Source organism: Suricata suricatta, chromosome 2 (genome assembly GCF_006229205.1).
Source record: "Suricata suricatta isolate VVHF042 chromosome 2, meerkat_22Aug2017_6uvM2_HiC, whole genome shotgun sequence".
Classification (NCBI taxonomy): Eukaryota; Metazoa; Chordata; class Mammalia; order Carnivora; family Herpestidae; genus Suricata; species Suricata suricatta.
In genome coordinates, this window is record NC_043701.1 from 92893034 (window position 1) to 92915895 (window position 22862).

Below are 22862 nucleotides of genomic sequence, written 5' to 3' on the forward strand. Positions count from 1 at the left end.
GTTACCTCCCCTCTCACAGAGTTTGTTAGGTCAGGAGTATTTTGTTTTATGCTTACATTTCGTGATTCCAGTGCTTCCTGCCCAGGTCTGTGGAGTAAACCTACAGCAGCAAACACTGCACCAAACTGGGGGTGCACATTTCCATTAAAATCTTTCATTATGCCAACAGCATATACAGAGGCACTGGACTTAGTTGTTCTGTATTCAGTCCCACCAGGGCCCTTCAGTTCCACTCTTTGGGTCCTTTAGTTTTTGAACCACTTTAATTTATAGGAACCTTGTGGAAAAACTTCCAAAACTCTGCTCTCTGCTGCTTTCTCACCCAAATGTGTGCTACATGAAGACAGAGAGTTTTTTTATCCTCATCTCTTACAAACCGGTGTATTCCATGCACCTAGACCTATTGCTGAATAAATGGATGTCTGCAGTGGCATATTTGCATTTGTAGCAAATACTAATAATGAGTTTTTTTCCAAAACCTGGAGAAATAATTTCTCTAAGAAATCAGGAGATGGAGTTAGATTGCTTGTTAAACCCTTACCATACAACTGCCTACATTAAGACAATTTTGAAAAAACTCCATGTATGTGATGTTTATAGTCAATCTGCTTTTGAGGATGGCATGTTATATAAGAGTTCTGTTTATTTGCAGGGATGACAGAATCTATTTAAATTACCATGTCAAGATGTTAAGTATGTAAGTAAGATGAGTTGTTGCTACAACCAAATAAAAACTGAAAGCAACTTAATTAGTTTATAGGAAGTGAGTATCCCTTTTATTTTTCCTATTAACTCTGTATAGAGTTTGGCTGTGCATGACATGACCTAGTAAGTAGTAGGCATTACACAAAAATTTTGTGATACGTGGCAGATAACCCATTAGATGAAGAAAAAAGCCCAGGTTGACATGAATCACCCAATAGTGCCACAATCTTATATTGCTGGTTGTATTTATGCCAAAAAATAAAATCTCCAAACCCCTAAATCTATCTACATGAATCATCTAGTTTTGATTGTAATGACTTTAAGACTCATCAGTGGAAATGACCTCCAGTCTCTTCATTTTGTCTTTCAGATAAAATAATAAAACCAGTTAAAAAATATTTTTAAGTTTATTTATTTTTTAGAGAGAGAGAGTGAGCAGGTGAAGGTCAGAGAGAAAGGGAGAGAGAGTCCCAAACAGGTTCTGTACCATCAGTGTGGAGTCTGATGCTGGGCTTGAACTCATGAACTGTGAGATTATGACCTGAGTTGAAACCAAGAGTCCGACGCTTAAACAACTAGGAGCCCCTTAAGCCAGTTTTATTGAAAAAAAAAAGTTAGAAATAAAACATCTTCTGATTATGAATAATACATTTTTAAAGAAAATTTAGAAATTAAAACAAAAGGCTAAAGGAGATAAGATTATTAAGTACCAGTTCTCAGAGGGCACCATTAACATACTGATGTAAATGCTTCCCTCAGTTTGGGAAAGTGAAGTCTTTGTAGCCTCTTGATTATTATTACAGATTCCTGATTTCCATGACTGGGACCTCCGTCTGGTTCACCAATTCAGAAAGCTTGGTGGTCATCTTTGACTTTCTTTTTCCTTCACTTCTTTATCATTTGACCCTATTAGTCCTACCACCTTGAATAATGCTGTGCTCCATTCTCTATGGTCCACCCCCCCATCCCCATATCCCACTATCTTCTCATCTTTTCTTTAGAATTATGTAGCAGCTTCTTACCCATTTCCTGCCCCTAGTTCTACCCTTCTCTGCTAAATGCACCACTCTGAGACTAGCATTTTATGTTTCTCTAAATGTTAACCTGATGGAGTCATACTCTTGTTTAAGTCTTTTCAGAGGCTCCTACTTCCCTCCTTTTCATAATCTACCCTGATAACTCCCCAGTCCACCTCTTGTATTTCTCCACCCTACCTTCTTCTCACCTATCAATCACCTCAGTTGGCTGGCAGTTCCTACAGTGTACTTTCTCTTACTTGTGCTTTGCTCACCAGTGCTGTTCCCTGTACCTATAATACCTTTCATCCAACCTTCTTGAAGTCTCAAACCTCCTGAAGTCTAAAAAAGTGAAACAAATGGCATTTTAATTTTGTGTGTTTGTTATAAATACATGTTTTGAATGATACCTTGCTGTACCTTCTCCAGGACTTAACCTTACCATCACCAACTCTGGGAACTCTCCTGTCCACAAACAGTGTTTCACTCATTTTGAATTTGCACAGTGGCCAATGCTTAGTCATTGCATGATTTAGGTCACTAAGAGATTCTTAATATATCTGTTGAAAATTGTTGAGAAACAAAATTTTAGGTAGATTTTATTGAAGAGTTAACAGTGTATGTGGACTATCATATGTCAGGCACTATTCTCTGGTTCCTGTGAATTAGGTGCCCAACTTTCATGAAGTTTGTAGCCTGGCAGCAGGAGACATACACCCAACAAGAAACCACAAATAAGTAAGACAATGTCACTGGATTTAATTTGAAATCATAAACCTAGGGTGATATGATGGCACTGACTACAGTAGTATGCTTTTAGACTGACCAAACTTGTAAGGGCTATGCTAGTTCACATATGCCAGCCATCTGCTAGTCATATCCTAGCTTAACATCGATTGGTAGTGGGAGCAGAGCATATTATGGACTTACAGGTATTAAGGTTAAAGGCTTATTTGGATAAACAGAGGATACTTAATCAATATTTGAAGAAACCATGATAGCATTCAAATAATGGAAAGGATAAATAACATGACAAGGAGATTTTGGGTCACCCATAGAAGAATGAGTGAAGTAAAGCAATAAACCAAACCTACAGAGAGGTGTATCTTGACTTCATGTAGATAACGTCTTTTACATACTTATAATTCACTCATCAATGGAATGAATTTGATGAGTTTTTGACAGAGGATGTATTCAGGTAGAGGGCATCTGTCTGTCAGAAATGAGTAGGGAATTTCCTCTAAAGGAGAGAAAAGCAGGCAAGATGGTTTCAGAGATCCAGAGATCCGTATCACATTGAATTTAGGGAGCTTCACTTAGGAACTTGACCTATGTGCTCAAAGAGGAAATGATCCTAGACAGAGAAGGAAGATCCCTCAGAGGAAATGGATAAAACAAGAGATGACATTTCTCTGGAGAAGGGACATGTAGAAAATATGTAGGAATGTTGATTCATGGTTGCAAATGTCTTCATGCTGATTGGTTGGAGAAAAGGGAAACAGAGGGGAAAAAGATCAAGGAAGATCTTAGAAGAAAGAAGATTATATTAAGTGATTCTGGAATGCTATTGGTAGTAATGCTCTGCATAAATGTGAGGCATCAGTTAAAGGGGAAAGCTTTGGTTATAAGATATCAAGTCACTGTTTCTTAGATGATAGTTCTTAGTCCATTAATAATCCAAATAGTAATATTCAAATTAAAGTAAACTGATATACTATGTTTATTTTTTATTTTTGACATGATAATATGGTATGTCTTTGTGTTTGATATTCAGAATTGTTGATTGAAGCATATTATTTGGACTCAGGCTTGGCTTGGTCAGGGAAACAACAAAGGAACATGTTTTTCTTTAGAGCTACTATTGTTGCCTTTTATGTTGTGGCTGGTATTTTGGCAGGCACAGGTATTAATTATATTTGTGCTACCCAGAACTAAATGGAATTAGTTTTCTCAGGCTGAAAAGAAAGGGATCTTGGCTTTTTAGAGGTTAAATAGCTTTATGTTAATGACAGTTGGTTGTAGTGCAATGCTTCTACTTTTGCCAATCATGTATTTATTATACACTATTCTTAGATTATACTTGTTTTTATTATTTTCTTCTAGCAAAAACAATTTAGTGCCAGTATTTTAAGTAATGGATTCTTCCTGGAGAAAGAGTTTACGTTTTTCAGTTCAGGAGGAAAAGTGGAAAACCCCTTCATTTCTTATATTTTCCTAAGACATGGAATAGTCATTTCCTAATCTTAATGCCCTCAGGGCTTCAGACAGACATTTTCACTTAAAAAAGATAAAAATAGGAATTTAAACATGTTGGATAGAAGTGTAAATAAAGGGGAGATATTAAACCACAAAAATGGAGGTTTTTATTTTTTCCTAAATATTTGTGTCTCTAGCAAATAAGCTTCTTAATCCTCATTGATGGAGGATTTTGACAATGATAGAATATTATTTTGTCTGGAAACTCATTTAAACACTGTATTTCTAAATGAACCATCTCACCTTTTTATATGAAAGGTGATAGCATATTTATTATGGTCCATTTCATAAATACCCACCTGCAAATAGACTTTTTCACACCTGGGTCTGCCTATTTGGAGACACTCAGAAGAAACCCCCCCAATTTGAATTATTTCTTGACTTTCAGAAGTAAGATAAAATTTCTTAAAATAAAAAGAAAAATAAAAATCTGCTTATTTCAGTGTACATTTGGAAGGTTACAAAAATTGGGTCAAATATTGATATTTGCTTTTTAGCATTTTTGTCTTTTAACTGGCAACTTAATAGGTTTCTTGGGTGAGATCATTTTCTGTGAACTTGGGAAGAATTGGTTTGCCTGTTAGCCAGTGGACATGTGGAAAATACATCACTGAAGCATATGTTGTTTATTTTTTTATTATGAAATATTTCAGCAAAACAGAAAAATATGAATTATAAAACTTACTAGTTATCTACACATATGTCCCTGTCAGATCTTTGCATTTTGTGCTATTTCCCTTGAGACTTTTTGTTTTATGAAATAAAGTGTTTAAGATGTACTTGAAACACTGTTCATTCACTTGAAGGTAGCCACTATCCTGGATATGGTGTTTATCATTCCTATTCATTTATTTATTCTTTAGCTATAATGTATTTATCCACAAATATCGCCATATCATTTTGTATGTTCTTGAACCTCATATAAATGGTATATTATACAAATAATGCTTTAGCTTATTTTACTAATTTGCTGTAAGTTTTGAAATGTATGTGTTGATGTATATCGCTATTAGCCCTTTATATTAACTACAATAGAGTATTCTTTTTAATATTATCACAATATTCATTTATTCATTTTCCTGTTGATGAACATTTAAATTGTTTTCAATTTCTGTTCTAAATAATCTTGCTGTGAATATTTGTGTGATTTTGCCCAAGCAGTCACATGGGAGAATTTCCTTAGAACAATTGATGGGTCATTTATTAGTTTCCTATTGCTGCTGAAACAAATTTCCCCAAACCTGCTGGTTTTAAACAACACAAATTTATTATTTGATAGTTATGGAGATTAGAAGTCTGACACAAAGCTAAAATGCATGTGTTGGCAAAGATGTGTTTCTTATGGCACCTCTCGGGGAGAATCTATTTCTTGCTTTCAGTTTGTAGAAAGTGCTCATTTTCTTGGATTATGGTCTCACTGCTCTGTCTTCAAACCAGCATTGCTGCATCTCTCTGACTCTTATTCTATAGTCACATCTCCATCTGACTCTCTTCTGCCTCTGTCTTTCACTTCTAAGAACACTTGTGAATATATTGGCTCCACCTGAATAATTAGGATAATCTCCTTACATTAAGGTTATTTTATTAGTAAACTAAATTCCATCTGCAACCTTCATCCCCCTTTGCTATGTAAGGTAACATATTCACAGGTTCTGGGAATTAGATCACAAACATCTTTGGGGGCATCATTATTCTGCCTACTACAGGTCATGGAGTGCTATAAATCTTCCTTTCCCTGGGAGTAGATAGTTTTAAGTTTCTGTTCTAAGTGGTGTGTGCTTAGAATATGCTCTCTGAAAGTATAGGAGAATTTCAGTTGTTCCATATCCTTGCCAACACTAGGATTATATGATTTAAAAATGATATCCAATCTGATGGGTGTGATTGGTATCTCATTAAGCATCTTTTCATATATAATCATTGGCTGCTGAAATTTTTCTTTGAGTTTGTTGCCCATTCCTTTCCTTTTCCTATTCCTAAATTATTCTTTCTTTGTTTTGTTTTATTTTGGTTTCTTACTGATTCATGGGTGTTCTTAAAACATTCCTGTTCCTAATTCTTTGTTGGCTATTTGCATTGCAATATTTTTTCCTCAGTGTGATTTATCTTTATATAATTTTTGAGAGTTTATTTGATCAAGGTTTTTAATTTCAGAGTTGAAAATTCTGTCTTATTGAAGAAATAATATCCTATTTGAAGTCATTAAAATATTCCTTTTTATTTTTTAAATGTTTGTGCAACCGTGTAAGTTGTTCATTTTAATAACTTTTTTTCTAGCTGTATATGTTTCTATATTTGTGACATGTAGCAACACAGGTCTGATTTATTGGGTTGGATCCGTTTTAAATAGGCTGTAACTGAAAACTATATAATTAAAAGTTGATGAGTTTATGAAATGTTATTGCTAGGAAGAACTTCAGAGGTGATCTAGTTTAAATCTGAGGCCCAGAGAGACTGGGAGCAGCAATTCTAGAACTACTTCTCTTGGTAGAGTGAACTGCATAGATACTGCATTACATTACCTGGATGGCTGAGGAGTCTACCTGACCTTGAAGACAAGTTTTATACTACTGGTAGATTACTTAACTCTTGGACTGAGTAAAATAATGGATATTGACTTATATCCAAGAAAATAAAACAACATTTACATAGTAGAAATTTTCATGAGATGATAGTAAATTATTTTGTTTAAACTAACCACGCGGAAAAAGTGTCAGAAAGAAGGAGTTGTTGATTCCTGTGACTGTAATGCTTACTCATCCTTCAGTGATGAGTGCAAGATTATAAAAATAACTAGACATCAGTTTTGTTGAGAATAACCTATTTCCTCCAGAGTGCATATTTTCTTTTGGAAAAATTCTGTCACAAACATCCCTTTACTGTGGACCAGGTTCCAAAAGGGAGACTTCCTTTAATAAAGTCTCTCACTTCTCTGTCTGGGTACTTACCCACATCACTAGCTGTACCAGACACACTGTCCCTCCTCCCGTTCACTAAACATATTAATTTTCTCAATATTATTCAATTCACAGACTCTTTAAGCTCAGGGATAAAATTAAGTGCATTTCTGATGCCCAAAATAAGCATCTCAAGAATCTTTCACTATATTTTTTCTTAAAGGAGTGTTGCAGAGGAACTTAAGAGTGAGTGACAGTTGACAGAAGATGTGGTTGCCTGGCAACTGGCAATTTAAATAAGTAGGAGCTGATATGATTTACCAACCTGATAAACAGCAAGGACTTTAATACAATCTTAAGGACTGCTACAGATGTTGCATTGAGCTATTTATATGTGTTGATCTGTCTCAGGCTATTTTAATATGTGTGTGTATATATACATATATATGTGAATATTTTTTCCTGCAGAACTGGAATATGAAAGCAAAGACTGTACCTCTTCCCCTATGTGACATTAATGGAAGTTGCCTGCAGTAAAATGAGTTGGTTTAGACCCTTTGTTTTTATGCAAATACTCAGTTTCAAAGGATGCTTTCTCACTTAGAGGAAATAAATGTCCTTTGGATTCAGTTTTGAGTTTGTTTTGAGTTCTGAGATTGTATTTATATACTCAATATTTGTTGTTACCTTATTTTTGCAAGTTTTATAATTTGAATCTTCTCTCCATTTTTTGAAACGGAATAGGAATTGCTCTTTATTCTTCATGAGATAATGAAGTTTAATAGGATTCGGTCAGAGTGAGTTGGTTTAATTGATTAGTGTGTTTTATTAATGAGATCAAGTCTCTTGATCCTGTCATGAGCCAGTTAGCTTCCTTCAAGCACTTTAACTTTAACTTTAACTTTGCTAAAGGCAGCCTTCCTGACCCTCAGCATATATCTTGCACATGATTCTTCTAAGAGATGTTAGAAAAGCTGCAACCCATCAGTAATAATAGTATAGTAATCCAGAGTACTATTTGGATTAGTACTCTTGGCAGAAGTTAGTACTATCATTTTGTATATGAAGAACATGGTATACTTGAGAAGCAGTATTTATAATATTTGTCCTCTTTTGGGAGAGATGGAATATACCACATAAAACTAAATACCAACATCCTGTTACTAACACAGAGCTTAAGATGACTTTGAGGATTATTTTATTTTATTTTTTAATTTTTTTAGATTTTATATCCAAGTTAGTTAGTACTTAGCGTAGTAATGATTTCAGGAGTAGAATCCAGTGATTCATCCCCAACATATAACACCCAATGCTTATCCCAACATATCCTTCTTAATGCCCCTTGGCCATTTAGCCCATCCCCTCACCCAAAACCCCACCAGGACCCCTCAGTTTGTTCTCTACATTTAAGAGTAACTTTGAGGATAATTTTAACACTGAAAATATTTTATGGTAGGGCAATACAAAAATAGATCATTTTAATCATGAAATAGTTGAAGGATGCAGTAAGGTAATTTAAAAGTTATTTCTTGAAGTTATTTACAATTCACTGAGGTTAGGACTTAGGGAACTTCCTGGAAAGGAGGACATTTTGGCCAACTGTTCATGTTTGAATAAGAGTCAGTATCCTAAAGCTGATGCCAGATCTTCCATGATACCTCCTCCCCTCTACTTCTGAGTGCATTGAAAGCTTCCTTCACATCCCTGTAGTTCTTGCCCTGCCCTATTCTTTTTAAGCCATGCCATCTATTAGGGGTGCAGTGTTTCACAGTTTCAGGGGCAGTTTGCAACACAGGGGCCTTGACTGTCATAATGATATCTCACATTTGTTGAGCACTGTGCTAAATATTTTAAATATATTGTTATTTGTTCCTAGTGTCCTACAAGTAGATATCAGAGTCAACAACTTAATGGTGAGCAAACTGAAGGTCAGAGTGGTAAAATAATTTGCCTGTGAGAATATAAGAAAATCAGAGAGAGGTAATTTATAGTAAGGTCTGTCAGACTGTAAGTATGCTTTTCACTGTGTTTCTCTCTCCCTACGTTTTGTTATTTTGTTTCTTAGTTGTACATATATTCCATGGTTTCCATACTTTAGCTAAGAAGCATTGTGGAAGCTTATTAAACAACACTGTTTCTGGGCCTTTGTCCCAAAGATTTGAATCTAGGAGGTTCTTAGATCAGTGCCAAGTATCTGAATCTGCATTTTCAGGAGAGTCCTTGGATTACACTATGAGAGATCTTTCACACTATGAGTGAAATCTGTGAGGCAGGGGCTATCTGAGCTACCTTCTCAGGTCTATACTAAACATTCCTAATGAGCACTTGAAGTACATGTGAAATTCAAGCATGGTTAAAACTCTTGCTTCTATGCTACATATAACTCACAAAAGGTTCTATAGCATGAACCTGGGTTGATCCTAACCAAATATTAATACGAAATTTGTGTCAGAAAAGTCAGTAATAATTGGTGGGGGAAAGCTCAAAGAACAAGATATTTGATGTGATTTATTTCTTACATATCATTGTATTCTGGAAATTGGAGGGTATCTTAAGGTATCAGAGTGTGTTCAGAAGAAGCCTTGGAAGAGAAAGAAAAAACATAGGCAAGAAAAGAAACAGAGAGAGATGGAATTGAGATAAACTATAGTTCTTTGGGAGAAGATAGGAAGGAGTTAAAGATGGAAGATGAGAGGTTGAGTCAACTCATTACTTAAGAGTTAAAAAAATTTTTTTACATGTTTTTATTTGAGAGAGAGAGAGAGAGAGAGAGAGAGAGAGAGCGAGCAAGTGAGCAAGTATACATTGGGAAGTGCCAGAGAGAGAAGGAGACACAGAATCTGAAGCTGGCTACAGGCTCTGAGCTGTCAGCACAGAACTTATTGTGGGTCTTGGACTCATAAACCATGAGATCATGACCTGAGCCGAAGTTAGGCGCTCCAAGGGGAGTTCTTTAGAAAGAGATCAATGAAGTGAATGACCTGTTCAACTGAAAGAGATTCTGGAGAAGGCTGGTGGAAAAGGGGGTCAAAGATAGAGAAATGAGTGAAAAGAATCAGTGACAACGTGGTCTTGACTGGAGGGAGCACTTGTACCTGCCATATTTGGGCAGCTGCCCTCCATTGCTCATGGTTTCCATTCTTTAACATGGGGAAGTTCTGCTGTTGTCATTTTTTCCCCTTAGGTGCATGTCTGTCCATGTCTGGAGATGTGTTTTGGCTGGCTTAAAATCGAATTGACCAATAGCTATAGAGCAGTTGGTAAAATGATTAGTAAATTCCTCTTCATAATTGGAGGAGAGGACTTAGAGTCTACTGAAATTCCCAAGGTGATCTGTTAAGAAAATAGACAAGTTCTTTATAGAAAGATTTATACAGTGCTCAGAGAATACACTTCTTGTTTCTTTTCAAATTTCTGCAAAATGATAATTGTTCCTAACTTACTGTTTTTGATATTCTTATGCTTTCCATCTGTATCTAAGAAGTGATTTAAAAAATATTAGTAACAGGCAGTGAAAGATTAAGGTAAAGAGAGTATAGTCACAAACAAATATTGGCATACCATATTTCCATAGGATACACATTTGCCTTTTAAAAGAAAGAAGCAAGGAAAGGAGAAAAGCTTTAGTAATTAGATCCCTGTTGTAACCCTAGTGGAGTGAGAAAGATTAATAGTGGTGCTGTAGAACTTGTTCCAGGGTGAGGGGAACTGTGTATCACAGTTTCCTCCTGGGATGGAACTTGGCCTGAAATAAAACAAAATTTCTGTACTAATAATGATAATAATAGTCAACATTTTTGTGCACTTTCTCCTTACGGATTACTTTACATTTTTTTTTCCAAGCCTCACAATGACCTGGTGAGTTAAATAATTCATGTTTAAGCATCTGAGGCTCAGAGAGGTTAATTGACTTCCATAGCATCCAGCTAGTGAGACATTTCACGTGGGCAATTTACTGCATGAAGGGATTATCAGATCTTCAAGAGGTATGTTGCAGCAGTAAAGAAATCACAGACATTTTTAAAAAATGTATTCAGTACTGAAGTTTGGAAAAGAGAACTATGTCAATCTAAATTGCAGCGATGGATAAAGGTCTTTTGTATTTGGCCAGCTGATCATAACCCGTGCCTCTACACTAGCAAGGGAGTAGACCGGGACCCAGGTTCTTTTAAGCATGCTTGATCGGGCAGTTTTCTGCAGGGAAGGTTATAGTGTAAGAGTTACAAAGCCCTCCTGCTGCACAGGTATCAGAGGTTGTCTGTTACAAGTTCCTTCACTTCGACTATTACTTCCTTTTCACAATTCTATTTTGGACTTCTGTCTCGTGTGTATTTACTGGTAGACAAAGCTTTTTTTCTAAGAACCCCTTTGCCATGACTGAAAAGGAGCCTTGTATGTCCTGTAGTTTCTAAGTATTGTGATTCTAGTTTTAAACTAATGGCGGCTGTGACTCCCTATTCCCTATTGTCCAAGAGGGAAGTTTCAGGTAGGGGCTTTCAAAGACGATCCTATAAAAATCAGTGCAGTAAGATTTTTTGATAAAATGTTCTTCATTATATAGAAGCCATTTAGGTTACGACTTGGGTACTGGAGTCTCTGGGGCTAAGCCCAATGTTTTAAAAAACAAGACTTACTAAGAAAAGGTCTATTTTATTAGTGCAGGTACTATAGTTGGCAGAACTTCTTATGAAATGAAATAACCAGCAGACCATTCCTGATTGTGTTGTGTATTTTTAGATGCTACCATTGAATTATATTTAAAGTATAGACTCCTGAATTCTCTTAAGTATGCAAAATACATGCATAACCGCTAACCTCCCAAGCTGCGTTCCCTGCTGTATATTACACCTACATTGTAGCCTTTACTTAAATGGTTCTCCTAAAAGTCTTATAATGGAGCTTATTATTTGCTTTTAAAATGTAAGTGCAGAGAGCGAATGAGAGATGTGTGGCCCTCTGGGCAGCAAACATCTAGCAAGACAGTGAAACCAATAGTCTTGTGTAGGCAACTGCTTAGAGACTAGAATGAGCCAAAAGGAGCTGATGTGCCAGTCTTTATCAATGTGTTTGGTAATTTGGAGCACCAGGTGTCTGCTGTGGTATTAGATGAGGTTAAATAACTGGCTGTATCTTTGGTGTGGCTCTTGTCCTGTCCATCAGTTTCCCAGTCCCCATAGTCCCTGGTGGTTCAATGATTTTGATATAATCATGAAGTTAGAAAACTTGCCTAATAAAGAAATGGACTTCTTCCAGTGGAGAAAAAGCTGAGGCTAATAAGGTGAGAAACTGAATCCTTTTAAAGTGATCTGAGAAATCACTTCATTCATATGATAAGCCTAGAAAATGACAGTATCTTGGATAACATAATTCACAGGCAAATTTGTTTTTGGGTGACTAGTGTCTTCCTCTGGTCCATGAAAGCATCCATGTCATTTGGGTCTGCTGTTCTTAGATGGTGGCCCAAACTGTAGAGGATTTTTTATTTTACCCCAATCAAAGGACTATGTTCTAGTCCTTTAAAACTCTGTATAGTAAAGCATTGGATAAATGATTCTGCCCCAAAGTCGGCCAACTACAAATTCATTAGTTTAGCCCTTTCCCTTTGTTAATTCATTTATCAAGAATTTATTGTGTAACTACGTGTTCTGTGTACTGTACTAAGTGTAGGGCTTACTGAGATTTATATAGTACAGTCCCTGAACTGAGGAGCATAGTCTTATGGTGGATAAAAGTACTTGGCTAACATAAGAGGCATTATTACTATCGAACACAAGGGGTGTTGTTACAGGCATGTTACAAGATACAGTGGGAAAGTTTTATAGATGAGGAAGCTGATCTTTTACTTGGAGTGGTTGGTTAAGCATTCTCATTAAAGACGGTTTAAAAGAATTTGAGCTGGAAGGTACTGAAGAGGTGATAGTACTCTTTGTAGAAAGAAGTACAATTATGACTACGAGTGGTACTCTTCAGAAATAATCAGGACCCATAGTCAGTTGATGTTCTTTAGGACAGCCATACAGGTAGTGTTTATTTTGATTATTTGGTGCCTGTGCCTCAGCAACAGTTAATAATGTGGAACATCATCCTAGGAATAATGACAGATGGTGTAGAACCATAAGATGTAATGTGTGAGGAAAAGAAGGAAGGAGAGAAAATGAGGTGGAAAGAAATGAATTATGAAGGAACTTGAATGCCAACTAAAGAGTGTGCAGGTCACCAAATTTTATTCACTGACTCATTCGTTCATTCAGACATTCCCTAAGGCAGGGATCCAGATCTTAGGTTAGATGAAGAATCTAATTCAGATGAATTGGGTCAAGGCAGCATTTATTGAAATGTAAAGGGGGGCCAAGATATGAAAGATATTTTTAAGACATTAAAGTACTGGCTTTGGTGACTATCTGTGGGAAGTACAAGAATCTAAGAAGTGAAATATAATTTGAGCTTTCCAAAATGGATAAGGGAGTGTCTTGTATGTAATCAATAAGAGTTTATTGAATTGCGTAGAATGCTAAGAGTACTTTTCTAGTGTTTCCTCTAAAGATAAAATTATGGTAGAATTTCACATTATTCTGAGGCATAAGAGAGAGACTATGGGCTTCATGATACTCAGCGCACTGGCACAGTAGGCTTATTTTACCAATAAGCTCTCGTACAGTGGATGTTATGAATTGAGTTAGCTTATGGAGCCTACTTTCTAGAGGAATAGTGGCTAATGGCTCCATCTAAGAAGAGAAGGACCTGCAGATAAGTGTGAATGTCTTTGTATACTGAGCTGTGCGTTACAACTTGCCTTAAGTCTGGGAATGATTATTTTAGAGACACATAGTTTTTGTTAGCTACATAACTACAGAAGCATTGTTTTCTTGGTGGCACATTGTCTAAAATAATAGCAGTTGTCCACAAGGAAAAAACTGTAATAAAAGGTCAGACTGTAGTTAAAAAAACCCAAGAAAGTTTGTGGTGGGACCATGAAATCTAAGTCTAAGGAAATGAAAGCTTATTGTGTGAGAATTCATGTAGACAGACATTCATTCCAGCGTTTCAATTTATTTTATTTTATTTTATTTTATTTTATTTTATTTATTTTTTTGTGTGACTGAGTTTAGTCTATTCAATGGCTGGATAGGTTCTTTAGTAACAGAGACTTGTTACTTAATGAGTCATTACTGAAATTGTAATGACTAGATAGACTTAGTCTTGATATTTAAGCAACTCTGCTCGAGTGGTATATAATTTGTTGTGATGCTGAGGAGAACACTGTGCTGACAGTTAGAAGACCAGCCCTTCCATTTTACTACCTACATGTCTGTGAACAAATCTCTGAAACTCTCTAAGCCTCAAATTCCTCATCTGTAAAATGGGAATAATAATGGCTTATCAGTATACTCCAAAGGGCTGTTGTGAAGATCAGAGGAGATAATCCTTGTGCAAATTCTTTATGTCCTGTAAAGTTCTGATGTGCCATTATTAACTACTGTGGAACAGGTCATGCAGGTAGAATGGTTAAAGGGCCTATGGAAACAACCCTACAGTGATGCTAATGAGAGCAGTGTGGGCTGGGGTAAAGTGTTAGTGCCCTTTCTTTCCCTGGCTGCATGGGCAAGCTAAGACAGGGCAAGATATTACCCCGTTGGACTGTTGCACTATGCTGTGCTATGTCCCAAGATATTATAGCAGTAATTTACTTCTAGGCAGCTGATCAGCCAGTAGTCAGAGATGGTCTTTTTGAAGGAAGACTTCCAGGGCCTTAATGTGGATTCACATAGCTCAAAGAGGAAAAAAAATAACCATTCTTTGATCTCGATAGGTAAAAGATTCATAGCAGCAATTTTGCTCTTGCTGTGCTCTAGTTTATCTCCTTAAATGTGCAATATATATTTTTACAGCACGAACAAATTAATGTGCAAATTAATTGAAACTATTAATTGAAAACAAATATATTTCTATATCTGCTTGGATAATCTGTACACAAAATCAGCATTACTTGCTTTCTTTTTTCTTTTTTTCATTTATGAACCCACTTGAAGGACAGTTTCCTCTTATTTCTACATCAGGCTTATTATAAGAATGACTTAGGGGAAATGTCCCCATTCCAAGAAAACAGTCTGTTTCTGTGGAGGTCATTTGGATAAAAAAAAATCAGAGATTTAAAAATAAAATTTCCATTCTCATTGACAGGTGTTCCCTCACTGACCTCCCTTCTTTCTTTTCTAAGCATCTAAAAACTGTCTCTTTTTTTTTAAGTTTGTTTATTCTTGAGAGAGAAAGAAAGAGAGGATGAGAGCACAAGTGGGAGAAGGGCAGAGAGAGAAGGAAAGAGAGAATCCCAAGCAGGCTGTGCACTGTCATCACAGAGCCTGACATGAGGCTCTCTCCCACAAACCGTGAGATCGTGACCTGGACAAAAATCAAGAGTCGGATGCTTAGCTGACTGGACCACTCAGGCACCCCTGACCTAATGTGTGTAAAATTCTATATAAGTTTTGTCCTTTTAATGTATGATTACAAAATTACAAAATCTGTCCATTTTGTTGGCCACGAGGAAAGAGAAGTTTACGTAGCTGATGATGCACATGTGTGTGTAGAGGATTGATACCCCTGAAACATTTTGGGAGGGATTTTGAAATGCCCACACTTCAGTTAGGCAGCTCTATAGTGCCATATAGTCATGATCATTTTGGTTTAATGTAATAAATGGGAACTAGGATGTATCAACATAGAAATGTATATTTTCCTTATGCAGTATTCAGATAGTAAGACTTTCATAATAGAAAAATATGTCATGCTTAGGCATTAACAACTGAATGGCCGAGAGAGTAGTTCACATTTTAAAAAGTTATTTGCTGATATTTTAGAAGCCAAATCCATATTTCCATCTGAGATTCATTTTGCAAGTCAGGTCTAGAGCTGTGAAGGCAAAACCAAACAATTATGTATGTAGCCCTGCATCAGCATGTCATGGACATTTGTTGTATATGTTTGTGGAAATAAATGGCAGGTGCGTCGAAATAGAAACAACTTTTTCATTTTAGATTTGGGGAATAGTAGTAAAACTTTGACTTTAGTGTTATCACAAACTGTTGGACATTATCAGTCAAAGTTAGTTATATTTGTACATATACAAGTATTAATTGAACAAAGTGACATAGGTTAAAAAAAAAAGTGGTTTTCTTTTTTTGAACACAGAGTAACTCTGCCGCTGATGGAAGACACGTTTCAGTACTGCCTCCCTCCATACTCTTAAGGTTTCCTGTCTCTTTTTGTTATTCCTAATTTAAAATCGAACTGTACATTGAGAAGCAAGAATGTATCAAGAGCATTTATGAAATGTTTCAGACTGCATTGTGAAAAAGTGTAACAGCCCAAATCCTCAATGTTCACATTCATTAATTTTAGTCTATAAAGTCGAATCTCACTCAATTTTGCTTTTGATTTATTACCTTTTAACTATGAAGTGGATGATATCTCATTTTTCTAACCCATAGAGGGGAGAGTTACAAGTACCTCTTAGCATGGTTAATGTGAAAATGATATTATTATAATAGGTCTAAAAGTACTCTGTAACTATAAAGAATGATGCGCATGATTATTATTTTAAAATATGACATTGACAACTTTTCATTTAGAAGCAATGTCAGTATGTCTCTGCTGATAGAGAAAACAAATGAGTTTTCTGCTTTCATTTTTCATCTTTTTTTGTAGAAATACTGCTTTTTCATCAGTGTGGAAATTAAGATTCTTAAAATAATGCTAGTAAAATAAGCACATCGGTATAATTTTTAAAGAAGATTTATGAAAGTGTACCTTATATTGTTACATCTGTCTAGCACCAAAGATATGATGAGAAGTAGCCAGATGGGCTGGTGACTTTCAACTGATATAGTAACCAGCCTATTTCTCTGTAGAGACCATTAGAAATATTGTAAGTGTTCTTGGTGATGTTATTTAGCCCTTCAAAGGAAATATGTATTTATATCCTGCTTTATACTTTTGGGCAAAAATAGTAATAACACTTTCAAGACACTTATGAGAAAATGAGTCCCAGCAAATATGTTGGATTCTCAAGATAAAGAGAAGTACGATTCTCAGCATTAAAGCATTCTCTCTACAAAAAATAGTCCAATTGGGTTATACCATTTTAGTAAGAAACTCATTAAGTGTAACTTTAAAAGCTTCTTCCTTTTCTTATTTTTAAACTTTGACATTCCAGTAAACTGTGAGGAGAATATCCTTCCAATTGCATTTCCTTTGCTGAAGTGTCTAGAAGTGAGAGTACATTCATTCAAATTAAAAGCAGAAAGTCCCTTAAATTCCTTTCCGGAAGTCCATCCTGTAAGTGCCACTCCTAGAAAGACTATGGCTGTTATTGCTTTTGGCTGGAGCAAGACTGCCAAAGGTTTCAAGCAGAAATGGAAATTGTAATGGGGGTTTTCTGTCACTTTTATAGTTTATAGCTGATTTGTTCCTTATTTTAGTCCATTAAATTTTTTTTCCACTAAGAATTGTCTGTAGAAAGAAATATTTGACAGTGATAGTCAAGAATTCTATGTAACAAGACACTTGTATCCAAATTCCAAAAAGTGTTTTTAATTTCTATAATAATGATAACAGGGAACAAATTATAGTGAACAGTAAACAGGAAACTAATATAATTGTGTGAAGTGCTTTCCTCCTCATAGATTCCTTCCACACCCATTATATTATTTGGTGTTCACAATATTCCTGTGCTGTAAGGAATTTTGTTCTTTCATAGGTGAAGATTTAAGACACCGGGGAAGTTGATAACGGCTGTTCCCACGGTCCAGCTGTGGCTGAGCTGAGATGCAAAGCCACTTCTGTCTCTTTTCCTGTGGCTTGACATAACCTGTATCATACATTTCTTTTCCTTTTTTCCCCCGCATTTTAGGTTTCTCCTCTACCAGTGCCTACCAGACCAACACTGACAGCTGAAGGAAGGCTGTGAATCTGCATTCCATCCCATTAGTCCTTCTCCAGATTCCCATGATGAGCTCGCCAGTGCAACCCGGTCAGTGTGGTTCCTTCTTAAACCATTAACCGACTTTATATGAAACTTGTTGCTTTGTGTAACCTCAAAGCAAGCAATTTAAGTCATGAAAGGACTTTCTTTTTCTTTCTGACAAAGATTGGTTACTATCATGAATTTTGAATTTTGTATTCTACAGTTAATCCTCTATTACATAACCCAGTTTGCTTTCCAGGCACTGATTTCATTTTCATTGTTATCTGGCCACTAGATTTAATCCTTCTGCTCTTAATGTGGAATTTTGGATTGAATTTTATGACATTATTAATATTTATTTTAAATGATTTTGGCATCTGGTTCACACCCATAGTCTTTCTGACCTAATATGTGTCTGTATGTTTTTAAATTGTGCTGTGGGTTTTGGAATTCAGCTTGCGGATTTACATCTTCTCCATCTCTTTGACACACAGGAAGGATATTTCTCCTCCCTGCCCTTCTTTGCTGCCACTCCTGTTTCCTATTATATATTTAATTATAATCTCAGCACCTGCTTCCTCTGAGTCGAGTGTAATATGTTGCTCATATAGTGTTGTGACCAGCAGAGCCAACACCCATTCCTACAGGAACAGGGTGTTACTTTTGGAACAAACATAATCCAAGTCTCGAGAATGATGGAGTAGGGTCAAATACCACATGCTAACCATAGACACATTTTAAAAGAATTTTCTGCTTGGACCACTGTAAGATAATTTATTTCTATATAATCTCAAAAAAAAAACCCCTATCATCATATTGATATCCTTGAATTATGTAACCCCTGAGGTTGACTCTAACGTAATATTATATTCAGGATTTACAAAAGGAAATCTTTTGCCAACATTTTCACTCTGTGGTATGCCACACCCAGATCAGCTACTGTGATATTCCCCTGTCTCATCAACTTTCCCGTCATCCTCAACAGGCTGCCAGCTTGTATGTGGAATTTGGAACTGGAGAGTATTAGAGGGTATATCTGTGACTCTTGAGTCTAAGTGACATAATAAAGACCTTCCAGAGATTTTAGTTACAATCATTATTTATAATCGGCATTCTTATCTCGATACACAGATGAAGAGTTACCTAAGTTCTCTTATCTCTGAGTCCTTGTACCCCAGTGGTTCTCAAACACTAGCATGCATTAGCATCACTGGGAGGTTAAAAATTAGCCCCATCCCCATAATATATGATTTGATAGGCCTGGGGTGGGACCCGACACTTGGAAGTTTTATAGGTTGCCCTACGTGATGCTACTTTTGGCCTGGAAACTATACTTTAGGAAGCACTGGTCTAGCCTGCTGTACTTGCTCCTTCCCCTTCTCCTCCCTGCTCACCCCCATCCCACAGGCAGCCCTGTGTGTGAGCTACACTGTGCATCACAATTCATCTTCCTATTAAGATGAACTTAAAGTCATATTTCCATTTTATATATGTATATATTTTAAATGTTATGTATTTATTTATATATAAATTTAATGTGTCAAAATTATATAATATAAAGTCATTTAATTTAGAACCAGGATAGTTAAATATTTATTTTCTTGTGAGGGAATGTGTTGATATCATTAAAAATCATACTAAAATCAATAGGAACAATTTGGCTAAGTACAGAAGTGGCAGAAAACTTCTGTTTCTGGAAATTATTGTCTAAAACTTATATAGGGATTTGTCTTTAATTTTCTAGACCAGAAAGTAGACTTTTATATACTAAAAAAATTGTTGTGTCCCTTTATTATTTACCCACCTCAGTCATATGCTCCTTCTATTGTCACCTTCCACCCTGACTTCATAGAAGAGTACTGGGAAGATTGAATGATGAGAAAATAGAATTTGTGGCAGTGACTACATCTGTATCCAAATGAAACATTTGAAATGGCAGCTTTACCAGGATATGCAATCTTGAAATGGATACAAAATGCAGATGCCATCATGGTTAATGAAGGATAAACTATTTAGGACAAATTTGGATCCACATTATAATTAAATTCAATTTATGAAACACATTCAATTTTAAATAGTGCAATTTCAATGTCTGTGTGGTTTTTATTTAGCATCTTTCTAACACATTTAGACCTGGACCCACTTATTTTTAATGAGAGACATAATCACATTAACAACACTATTTTAAGTTGCTAAATTCCCAGTTTAGGCCATCAAAGACTATTTAAAGGTAAATACCTTGCAATGAATATAAAAATATTTTGACAACCTTAGTTAAAGAAGAGAATCCGTATAATATAATAAGAAATATTTTAAATTTTTACATGCCTAAAGGAAGATAGACCAAATAGCAGGACAAGAAACAGGTAGGAAGTTTTATACTTAATGTGAGGTATGGGTACCATAGAGAATTTCTCAGGTAGGTTCATATGACATCTAATTTCATTCTAAAAGTAGTGTGTTTTTTTTCGAAGTTTGGTGTAAGGGTGATACTATTCTTAGTTTTCTCATCTTATGTGGAACAGGGTGAGATTTTTGTTGCTTTTGAGATAACTGCTTAGGAGGTAAAGTATATTGGGCAAGAAAGCTATAGAAATGGTATATTTTTGGCAGGAGCCAATGGCCAGAAGTAACATTTTACTGAATTTTGTGTGGTAAAAGAGAGAAGGAAAACAGCGCTCATACATACCTCCTCCTGAGGGAGAAGAAACATGATTAGAGGGGATTTGACGTTAAATAGAAGTCTTACCACACCCAGCATTGGCTGTTGCTTGATGGAAAGTGGATATGAATCCTTGCTTTGAGGTGCATATGGAGAAGGAGGGAATAGTAGTAGGTCAACTTTTTATGCTCAAGATGATAACAACTTGTAGCATTTTTTTTTTTTAAATTCAGAGCTTTTGTGTGTAAATTTACTGTAATACATAAGATGGGCAAATACATTGGACTCTCTTACAAAAAACACTAAGTAAAATAATACCAAATACTTTGATTAATTCCATATAAACCTGATACTGACTTATAACTGGTAATATTTGACAATTGAAATCAGCAAACCCCCCTCCCCCCCAAGAATACTGGTTTGCTGTTTTGAAAATATCCTTTGAGACTGCTGTTTGAATAAGGAAGTTCCTGCCAGCCATAGTAATTGTTGTTAGAAGAAGGGGGAAAATGGGTGATAAGTGAGGCACTACTGAGTGAAATTTATTAAAATTTTGTTGTGTTGATAGTTTTATTGAAAACCTATCCATAGAACTCCCCTATGACCCAGCAATAGCACTGCTAGGGATTTGCCCAAGGGATACAGAAGTGCTGATGCATAAGGGCGCTTGTACCCCAATGTTCATAGCAGCACTGTCAACAATAGCCAAATCATGGAAAGAGCCTAAATGTCCATCACCTGATGAATGGATCAAGAAGATGTGGTATATATACACAATGGAGTACTACATGGCAATGAGAAAGAATGAAATCTGGCCATTTGTAGGAAAGTGGATGGACCTCGAGGGTGTCATGCTAAGCGAAATAAGTCGGGCAGAGAAGGACAGATACCATATGTTTGCACTCATAGGTCTAACAGGAGAACAGAAGAAACCTAATGGAGGATGAGGGGGAGGGGAAGAGGGAAAAAGAGTTGGGGAGAGAGAGGGACACAAAACCTGAGAGACTACTGAATACTGAAAATGCACCAAGGATTGAAGGGGGGATTGCATAGTGCTCTTCACTGGTTCAAGGATTTCCAGGGGGAAAAGAGGTGGTGGTAATGGAGGAGGGCACTTGTAGGGAAGAGCACTGGGTGTTGTATAGAAACCAATTTGACAATAAACTATTAAAAAATTTTAAAAAATTTCGTGTATTTTTCTTGTAAATGCTCTGCTCAGTTGAGAGTGGCATGATATAGAGGTCTTAGTAAATTCTGTTTGGGAAGTTTTATGAATGAAATCTGAATTGAGGAGAGTCATAGCAAGTGGGCCAGGTTGGTAGGAGACTTTTCTATTTGTTACAAATGCAGACTATGATCAGAAACCTGAAATGCATTTTGCGTATATAAAGGAAAATGTTCTGGCCACAGACATGAAAAAATTCTTCTGCTGTCATTAGCCTGTATCCTTTGGTGCCATATATATTCTACTGGTGAGAAATACCCTAATCTTTTGACTTTAAAAAAATAGTGTTTTTCTTACATCTCATTTAAAAAAGAAGCACTATCTGAAGAGAGACTTAAATTGGCCTGAGGCAATCACCATCCATTTGTTTTGCTTTTGTTCTGCAAAGGGCTCTAAGGAGTTATTGTGCACCAGAAAAATAGACTCACTCCTGCTATTCTAGAAATTCTTTAATAGTCAGTGTTTTGGACAGAGTATTTATGTTTGTCTTGAAAATTGGTTCTGGGATAGTATGCATTCTTTTTTCCCCCATAAAACTTCTCCACCCATGTTCAATTATAGTTGATATCAAGTACTAAATATTACTGTCTTGATCATGTATTCAGTCAAACAATAAGTGCTGATTTTTGAATTTAGAATTTGCTGGTTTTTGTTTTAATCTTGGTGCCTCAGTAATGTTCCAAGTTAGAGCAGTGGGTATTGCTTTTGGACACTGAGGAGCCTGCAGGGAGGGCAGACTGGATAAGATTGGCAGCTAGCCACTGGACTAGAGATAGTTAGTCAATTCAAATTTCATCTAGCATCCATTTTGTGCCAGGTGGTATGTTATTCAGTAGGGATGGAAAGAGTACTAAATCATGGTTTCTACCTTATAGATAGCACCCTATACTGGAGAGACAGAAGAATAAGTAGTTTTGGTCTATTCAGTCAGTGTGTTAAGTATTTTAATAAATGTAGGATCAGAAATTAATTTATTCTCTATAGCAGTAAAGATGCCACTTATAGTAATTTATTTTTTACCAGGATTGCCAAATGTCAGAAGGAAAGACTTTAAGGCTCATCTAATCTAAAGTTTCCCAACAATGTCAAATAATACAAAATCACTTGGGGCTCTTGTTATAAATATGGATTCTCAAGA

The 22862-nt window shown here is 36.0% G+C and overlaps 1 protein-coding gene across 1 annotated transcript in view; it reads left to right on the forward strand.

Annotated features, from left to right (window-relative positions):
- Positions 1-22862, forward strand: part of HDAC9 (histone deacetylase 9) — a 912954-nt gene that overhangs the window by 49983 nt on the left and 840109 nt on the right. The window contains exon 2 of the mRNA XM_029929772.1: positions 17784-17903. Within this exon, the coding sequence (XP_029785632.1) occupies positions 17879-17903 (25 nt within the window). The 5' untranslated portion in view covers positions 17784-17878. The remainder of the gene's footprint in view (positions 1-17783; positions 17904-22862) is intronic.